This window comes from Populus alba, chromosome 3, assembly GCF_005239225.2.
Source record: "Populus alba chromosome 3, ASM523922v2, whole genome shotgun sequence".
In the NCBI taxonomy this organism is placed as follows: domain Eukaryota; kingdom Viridiplantae; phylum Streptophyta; class Magnoliopsida; order Malpighiales; family Salicaceae; genus Populus; species Populus alba.
The window spans coordinates 11,785,919-11,795,282 of record NC_133286.1 but is presented as its reverse complement, the minus strand read 5'-3'; the positions used below and the strand labels follow the sequence as shown (position 1 = coordinate 11,795,282).

The 9,364-nt window shown below is 34.0% G+C and overlaps 1 protein-coding gene across 3 annotated transcripts; it reads left to right on the top strand.

The window, feature by feature from the left end:
• The first annotated feature begins 791 nt into the window (after positions 1-791).
• On the top strand, positions 792-9,147 carry LOC118062934 (chaperone protein dnaJ 13). Of its 3 annotated transcripts, XM_035076826.2 has the most exons (14): positions 792-971; positions 1,077-1,249; positions 1,423-1,709; positions 2,154-2,351; positions 2,441-2,555; positions 2,928-3,014; positions 3,521-3,609; positions 4,329-4,413; positions 5,541-5,594; positions 6,277-6,357; positions 7,087-7,164; positions 7,741-7,980; positions 8,698-8,805; positions 8,886-9,147. In XM_035076826.2, exons 2-14 carry the CDS (start codon positions 1,106-1,108, stop codon positions 8,937-8,939), a joined length of 1,620 nt encoding a protein of 539 aa, XP_034932717.1. In that variant the 5' UTR covers positions 792-971; positions 1,077-1,105; the 3' UTR covers positions 8,940-9,147. The 3 variants fall into 3 exon arrangements, with proteins under 3 accessions (XP_034932717.1, XP_034932716.1, XP_073264138.1); XM_035076825.2 differs by having other exon boundaries at positions 792-1,249; XM_073408037.1 differs by lacking the exon at positions 792-971 and having other exon boundaries at positions 1,112-1,249; positions 1,358-1,709.
• The last annotated feature ends 217 nt before the right edge of the window (positions 9,148-9,364 follow it).

The window sequence follows — 9,364 nt, the reverse complement described above, 5'->3', positions numbered from 1 at the left end:
ATTTTATAATTAGTTATTAAAAATATTAATTTTATGATAATTTAAGGGTTTTGATATGAATATGTTCAAAACAAATATTTGAATATGTTAATTTAATCAATTAAATGTTTATTTTCTTATTACAAAGAAATAGATTAATATTGTCAAGAGTAGATTGCGGAATAGGATAAGAGATAAGTGGATGAATTATAGTTTGATTGTATACATTGAAAAATATATATTCAATAAGATTGATAATAAAATTATTATGAAATGGTTTTTAAAATATGAAAACTTAAAGATAACAATTATAATGACAGTAAATTGTTTTCATTTTATTTTAGGTGAAATACACTTTTTAAATATTATAAAAAAATCATAAATATTTTTGTTATTTGTTGATTATATTAAATTTAGTCTTTAATTTTTTTATTGATATATATATATATATATTTAATTGTTTTTATTAATATATAGAGTGCAAATATTTTTACTAATATGTTTGTTGGAAGTATTTTTCTGTATAATTGTGAACAAAAAAACAAGATCTCTTTTGGTAGAGTGCAAACAACATCTTTTCAGATCTAGCAAAAAAACAAATGCAATAACTTAGTAATTCGTTTGTAATCTTTCTCAATTAACACAAATAAATAAAATTAAACATATAAAATAAATTAAAACTATATTTAAAAAACATTTTATTTTTTATGCTGGGCTGGCAAATCACGAGATTCTCAATTGGGCCGGTCTGCATTCTTTAGTCCAAATCTTCGTTAAATAAAAAAGCCCAAACGTTTTCCCCATGTACTTGGGTCTGACGTTAGTTTGTTTCGTCCTGAGTAGCCGGAACTGTGGGCAGTAATACGGCCACGAACCGAGGGAGTCAGTGACGGAACCCCCACGCTTTGCAAAACAAAACCCCTCGAACTCTAACCAGAAAGGAATAAAACCCAAACCCCTCTTTTCTCCTGCTGCTGATCCTCAAAACTTGAGTAGACGCACAAATACTCTCTCTCTCTGCTCGTAAAAATTGATTTTAATTAATAGGAACTAATAAGCTTTTCTTGATTTTGTTTGTTTGTAAATCGATTGAAAAGAAAAAAAGAAGGAAGCATAGAGGAAGAAAATGGAGGAAGAAGAGGCGGGACCGCCGAAGAGAGAACTGTACGCACTGCTCCAAGTGTCACCGGAAGCCACCGACGAAGAAATCAGAAAGGCTTATCGACATTGGGCTCAAGTTTATCATCCTGACAAGTACCAGGACTTTCATGTAATTCGTTTTTCTTTTTCTTCTTGTTTTTTTTTTAAGAAAAAGTTTTTCTAGTTGTCAAAAGTCCACAACTCGAGTGATTGGCTGGGGTTTTTTTTTTTCTCAAAGGGGGGGCTTCTCTTGGTTTCCTTTCGTTGTGATTCGTGATTTTGGTTGAAAATGGTTATATTCAGATGAAGCAAATAGCCACAGTGAACTTTCAACGAATATGTGAAGCTTATGAAATATTATCGGATGAGTATAAAAGGCAAATATATGACATATATGGCATGGAAGGTATAACTTCTGGTCTGGAGCTTGGTCCGAAGCTCAATAAAGTAGAAGAGTTGAAGGAAGAGCTTCAAAGGTTGCGAAAGAAGAAGGAAGAAGAGAAGATGTTTGCGCATTTTCGACCTTCTGGCACTATACTCGCCCATTTGTCCATGCCACAGTTTCTGGACGGTGATGGCATTATGCGAGGGTACAGTCCCCCCACCATTTTTAATTATTAGTTTAACCTTCATCCGATGTCAACTTCTAAAATGGTTTGATGATCTCTCTGCATAAACTTACCAGAAATTTTCTAGAAGCATGTCATGTAAATTCTGAGGATCGATTTGAAAAAGTGCAGTAACAAATTGTTTTTATGCAAAACTGAACTCGAAAGGTTTTTGTGCTCTCTCTTGCCTTCTTACGTGCATGCACACCCAGCAAGCACAGACAGTATTTTACTTTTGTTATCAAATGACGTTTCATTTTATTATGATTATCACGGTAGTCGGCAGTTATGCACATTACTGTTAAATTGTGTGTTTCTTGAATTTTACTATTTTATTTTGTTTCTCAATATATGATCGCATTTCGGATGAGTGCTGTATCTTGTGACTGCTTTCTTTGTTAACTGGTCTCTTGACTTCCTCTTCAGAATGGCTATGGCTAGCGAAGTTCAATCTCAATTATCTAAACGTACTGCGATTGCTATGGGTGGCAATTTGGAAGTTAATGGAAATTCTGGTGGTGGAGCTGCTTCGACTGTGCTCAGGCACCAGCTTTCTCCAGTCTCATCCATAGAACTCGTAGCATCAGCTGGTTTACGAGCACTTATTGGTGTGCAAACAACACGGTAGGGAATTTGATTTTGGAACCTACATAACTATCTGGCACATTTATTGGGTTTGCTTTATCTTTTTTTTTCCCCATCCGATCTTGTAGTAACCTATCTTCACACTCAACGGCTACAATTGCCATAGCAAAGTCTCTGAGGGATGGCTCAATTAATCTTTCCAATACCTGGACCCGCCAACTCTCTGAAACGGCAAATGGAAATGTAAATACTTCTGTTCATTTATATGTGCTTTTCTTTCTGCTTTGTAGCATTAGCATGATTATATAACTGGATGTTTATTTCAAGCATTGAACCAAATCGGTCAGTGGCTCTGATGCATATTATCCCAAGATTTTCAATGCAGCTGCTTTTATCTATCAGATAGAGGGTTTAACATAGTCAAATTAATAAAATAAAATACATTCTTGTATAATTACACAGACGCTTAAAAAATATCAATTACCAATTTGATTTAGTGGAATTATGGGTAAGGTCATAAAGGAAATAAAACAAAAGAGTTACGTTTGAATATCTTTTGTATTCTTATTGTAAAATCTTTGAGTTTTTGTATGTTTGGCACTTTCTATTTTTCAGATACAGCTTTTATTAGGTCCTGAATCATCTATAGCAGTTGGATGGCAAAAGAAGGAGGAAAAAATGTCTGCTTCTGGAGAGCTGAAGGTACATCTAATTACTTTTTCAACCAGGCAAAACATTAATGACAAAAAAGTCCACAAAACCTTGGGAAATAGTTTGAAGTAAGAAAAATCAAACCATATCATGACTGCTTCAAGTTATGTAGGGGTTTGCCTACAAGCTCTAAAGTCACATGCTTTGACCATTTTTAAAGTGACTAGTTATTGCTTGATACAGATTAGCCAAATGCTTAATCTTTGTTATCTGCACTAAGTTTACTTTTTGGTTACAATCAACTGTGAGAGAATAGGACCTATAGTTAATTTGATCTAACCTCAAGTTGCCCATGACCAATTGATTTGCTATGTACTTTTCTTTTGTTCTTTTTCATCCTTTTAAACCTCCATTTGTATCATGTTCAATTTTCTGTTTATCTTCAGCTATTTCATATTCCACACATATCACCTTGCTCGTACTATTTTTAGAAACTCACACTAAGTTTATGCTCATCTCTTCCCCTTTTCTTGTTTGTATATGATACTTGACTGCAGATTGGCACAAGTTCTTTTGCCGCATCAGCACATTATACTTGTCGCTTTTCTTCAAAGTCTCATGGTCGTATTGCAGGTAGATTTGGAAGGTATATGCTCGAAATATTTATAAATGAGGATTTTTCGGAAGTAACTAATATTATTTAGATTATGTTTTCCTTGTATTTACTAGTTTTTCATGTTCCCATTTGTACCAGTAGATGTATACAGTGAGTTTTCATTTGGACAAGATAGATCATTAATTGACCAAGTTTGCTTCGCGTATAGGAAATGTTATAATCCTGCTTTAAAATTACTATTGTCCATATCATTTGGATTAAGATGTTGAGTGGGAGCACACATTTGAAAGGGAGAGGAAAATTTCCATTATAGGAGCCATCACTCTCAAGAGGTATTTAACCAAGAAGGAAATAAGATAGAGAAAGAAATGCTCCTCATTCTACACTTGACTGCAGCTTATTAGGAACCACTTCTGATGTGCATATTCTTTTATAATAGGAGTTTTTCATGTCACTAATTAGAAACAAACTATTCTGTAGATTAGAAAGTCAAAGCATTTGGGTCATATTATTACTTGCACTGATGGGTAATGACAGCAACTATAAAACTACTGAAAGTTTTCATCATCTGTTGGAAAGAGGAGTAATGCACAACTTTCATGTGATACAAACAGCCAATCAGGAGAAATTTAGGGCACCAGATAGCTAGAAGTTGACAATAGTTTGTTATGTATTCACTTTTCTCTCATATATTTTATGTAAATACTTCTTCATAAAACATGCATAAAATGAATCAATTATTGTTGCAGCACTATGTTAGAGGTTGAAGCTGGCGGGGGAAGGAAATTGTCTAATTTCAGCACAGTTCGAATGCTGTATACAATTGGAATTCAGGTATCAAAAAACAAAAGGACCAAATTCAAGTGCTGTGCTTTTCTGTTATTTTTCTATTCCGTATGTATGTCCTGATTCTTAGAAAACCAGAATGAACCATAGAATTGGTTTGGTGGACATGTAAACCATTATATCATCCAGTTATCCCATCAAGTACAGGGTCCAATGAGGGAGAATTTGCTGATTGTCACTCTCAACATTCTTTCACAGGGCAGCCCTATCAAAACTTGCATTTGTTACCTTGGCAGCGTGGTTTGTTAATTTTTTTATGCTTCTTGGATTATACTTGGAGAAAATAAAGAAGCCAGAGCTTTTCTGCTAATGGAATCTTATGTAAATTATGCTATATCAATTAATGACTATAAAGGCACTGGAATAACAGAGAGTGGATAATTCATTTGCACTAATTTCCTGCAATTTTACTTAAAACATGAATGAAATTGATGCAAAAGAAAAAAAAAGAAGCAAAATTTCTCTATTTTTGTAGACGGGTATTTTTGTAATTTATTGATTTTCTGGAAAAATTGTCCAGTTCTAGGTTATTTTCTATTTAACATTCTACTAGTTCGAAAGTAACTAGCTTTATAGGGTTTTTCCTATTCTAAATAGATTTCTTATATAGGAAAATAAGTCCTTGCTGGACTAGGAGTGCTAGCATCTCTGTATAAAAGTTATGCAGTCTTTCAATATTTTAATTACAGTTTATATTAACGATTTGCTTTTGATTATGTGATTCAATCTCCCTTAGGTATGACTGCTAAGAACATTGTGGCTCCTTAGAATCCTAGGTGTGTTTTCTATGTTTTTTTCTATCCTATAGGCGTGACTTCTAGAAATCTCCCACATCCTTGCTCATATTCTGTCCAGGATCCACATTCATGCTGCTCTAAACAGCCCTAAAACAGTCTCTAAAGTCAGATCCAGGGCAGCCCCCAAAGCTACCCTGCATCAGCAATGAACTATGGTACCTAGTGGTTAAATCCTCCCAGGTTATAATGCAAAGATAAGAAAAAATAGATATGTTCTTTGATGTACATAATGGGCCAAATGCATTCAATTTATAACCCTAACTTACATGCCAACCACCACCAATAAGAAGAACTTTTATTTTCTCTTTCTTTTGGCAGGGCATCTTTTGGAAGTTTGAATTGCACCGTGGAGGACAAAAGTTGATTATTCCTGTAAGAAAATCTTATCCTTTCAGCTATTCATTTTGACAGGTCATGTTTGCTTACATTGTAATCTACTAGTTTTTGTGTCAAGTGTGATGGATATGATATTGTGTTTTCTGAATGCAAATTTTTCCTACTTATATAATAGTGAAAAAGATATTAAATTAATAAAAAAAATATTAATATTTTACTGCCTTTTAATGTAGGAAAAACAAATCAATTAAACCTAACACAGTCCTAAAGACATTTTAATATAGGCAAAAAAAATATATCAATCAAACCTTACATAATCTTATAGATATATTCATTTGTTTCGTAATAAACATATGGAAAACCACATCTCTTTGAACATTCAATTTCCAGTGAGATAAACAAATTTGATTACATACCTTCAAATTTCAAAATGTCCTTCTAACCAATAGATGGTAGCATGCATATAAAAATCTCTGCTCATATTTCTTAACAAAAGAATTGTTCCTTTTCATATCGTTTTGCACTCCTTTGGCAAGGTTCTAAAAACATCAAATGAATGGAGAAGATCTGTTATAGTGTATGTCACCTTAGCATGCTTCTATTTACTTGCAAGAAAGCAAGTGGAGCTAATTCCTGTTTGCAACTCAGTATTGCTGTGTTTTTGCCTTTCTGCTTCTTGTTTTTTATCATCTTGTTGCTGATGGATTGTCTTGTGCAGATGTTGCTGTCCAGGCATTTGAATCCAGTGTTTGCAATTGGAGCATTTGTAATTCCAACGTCTCTTTACTTCCTACTCAAGGTTATTACAAATGCAACTCTTAAGTTTTCTCTTGTGTGCTAAACAATTAATTATCTTATTCTTGTTTAAGTTTAGTTCCGTGTTTGTAAGCTGGAGTGATTGTGACTTACAAGAATGTAATCGAAAATAATATTATCATTTTGCTTTATTCTCCATGTTCACAAAAGCTATCAGCTTAATGTATGCAGTATACACTCAATTGAACCCAGGTGGCAGGAGCCAGACACCTAAAGAGAACTTAGGTTAAATCCTGTTTCAGGAAGGGGTCATTGTGCATTGATTTAACACTTTAACCTTTGATATAAATCTATGCTTTCATAAACCAGATGTTTGGGGGTCAGAACACAGCAGGCAATTATACATGTTTTTTAATTATCATGTCATAATATATCTGGCTAATTTAGTGTTTGTTTAGTACAGCTTTTCCTTATTGGAATTCTCAGCTTTTTAGGGTCTCCATTTTGTTGATTCATGTTTAGCGGTTGTCATTTATTGCTGCTTACTGCTTATATTAATTTCTACTGAAAATTCTAGTTATCACTTATCATTGTGCTTGGAATGACAACTGAACTTTGGACTTCTTATGGTTCTCGAGATGAAGTGACAACTGAAACTATTGCTTTCCATAAGTTGATGAAATTGTTTGACCATGATGGTTAAAAGAAGTTTTTGACTGCAGAAATGTCACTTGTATATTATCTGCTTAACTATGCACCCTCATAATGGCAGAAATTCGTAGTCAAATCTTATTACCTTCAAAGGGAAAAGCAGAAGACTTCAGAAATTAAAGAGAGATCTTCTGCCCAGGTATGGATTATGTAGGTTGCCTAAGTGCTTTCTTTTGGTTTTGGGAACTTTATAATATGCCAATATCCAATCTTGATTGTTCCATTTTGACTGCTCTGTGAAAATGCCAGATCCTTGATTATTTGGTTTTGATGCACAATTATGTTAGTAGTTCAATGGAGAGGAATTCCTTAATTTTTTCAGCAACTTCACTGCAAGCTCCTTTAGAGGAGGTTAAAACCTATGATGATATTCAATGGTATTAGAATACTTTATTCTCTTAGTTGTCATTTTCTTTTCAGTAGGCTGTCTTCTGCTTGTTGTGCTGCATAGTCTTTCTAATAGAATTTCTTTCTTTACATGAAAAGAATTATTACCCTTATTTGCACAGTGAATGCTGAGTGTCTGCAAATACAGAGCATTGTAGCATCTGTTCTAAAATGCAATGTCACATAGATTCTGGCTGAAGTTGGTACCTTTACATGCTTCTTTATCCATCTTTCTTTCTTTCCTTCTCTCTCTTTTTTTAATGGTTTTCTACATGCTTCATTATTTAGCCTAATTGATTTTGAAGAATGCTTCTGGATCATTTTATAGGTTCGAGAAGCAAGGATCGCGGCAGAAAAGGCACAGCAATTATTACAAACTGTGGCCAATAGGAAAAGAAGTAGGCAGTTAGAAACAAATGGACTTGTAATCACTAAAGCAGTGTATGGAAATAGTAAAGCTTTGAAGAAAGCAGATAAATCAAGAGAAGTAAACAACGAATCAGCTTCAGAAGTCATTGATGTTACAATACCTCTTAATTTCCTCATTAATGATTCTGGCCAGCTGCAGGTATATTTCATTTAAACCATGTTTTCTTCAATTATATATTAAAATGTGGTTCCATCTGTGGATGTGATAAATTATCATATATGTGTGTATTTATGCAAGTGTGTTTGTGTGTGTGTTAGAGAGAGCTAGTCACATGACCAACAAAATTGATGCTTTAATTCAACATGAGAGTGTTGTGGCTAAATGTTGAAGTATGTGTTTGGATGCTTGTTCGACTATTGGAGTGTTCATTTGATGTACTTTTTAATCTACCTAGAGGAAGAATATATGTGCATAAAATAATGCTGTAACTGCAGCCTATTCAGTCTGAAATGTTTGCAACTTTCATCTCTGCATCCAGGAGGATCGTGGGATAATGCAGTGAATGCAAATCTGAGGTGTTTAAGGATCATCCTTGTGTGATGGGACCATGTATTCCATCTGTCATGTTTGATAAATTGCTTGTACTTGTATTCGTTATTGCCCAAAGGAATATGCATGCCTTTGTCCTGAACCAGCGTCTATCATCTTCTTGTTTTTTTTTCTTCTTTTTTGATAACTTGACATCCTGGGTACAGCTCCTTGTACTGGTTATATATCTGATAAATTTGATAGGCCTGCTGTATGTTTTCTGGTTACCTTTGATAATATAATATATGCCAGTTTATTTCACACTTCTAGTCTAGATCCCATACTTTTGACATTTGTTTTAATTTGGCGTCGAAAATGCTTGTGCAGCTTCATGAGGGTGTAAAGAAGTCAGGAATTATGGGCTTCTGCGATCCTTGTCCAGGAGAACCTAAGCTTTTGCATGTGGAGTACACTTATGGTGGCCAAATATTTGAGGTACTGTAATTCTCTTTTGCTGTTAGGTTGAAGGCACGATGATGAACGCTGATTTTTCAACTTTCCATTTTTTTAATCAGGTGGAGGTTGATGATTATGCAGCATTGTTGATACCCGAGAATCCCAGAGTATGAATGTCTCTCACAGTAGTGTAATTTAGAACCTGTTACTGCTCAAATTTTGCTTCCTTTTACATGCCTTCTGAAGTAACTTAAAGACGAGCGGTTGACACATACTCGTTACTTCATGTTTAAGTAGCATGTTCAATTAGAGCATTCACGAGAATAATTATTTTGTGGTGCATTTCATTTCTAATAAAAGCCAGTTACACATCTTTTTTAAGCACTTATCTTCTTTTATTTATTTATTTTGTTATGGTTTTTTGTCCAGCAGTTAATTTCAGGTTTTATAGGCATCGAGTGAAAAAACATGCTATATTTTAAGATAGGAGGTTTCCATAACAAGTTCTCATACTCTCAGATGAATTACAATCACCAGTGATTTTTAAAACATTTACCACACATGCCGTTGCGAGGGTATGAGAACCTATTTTGAGAAC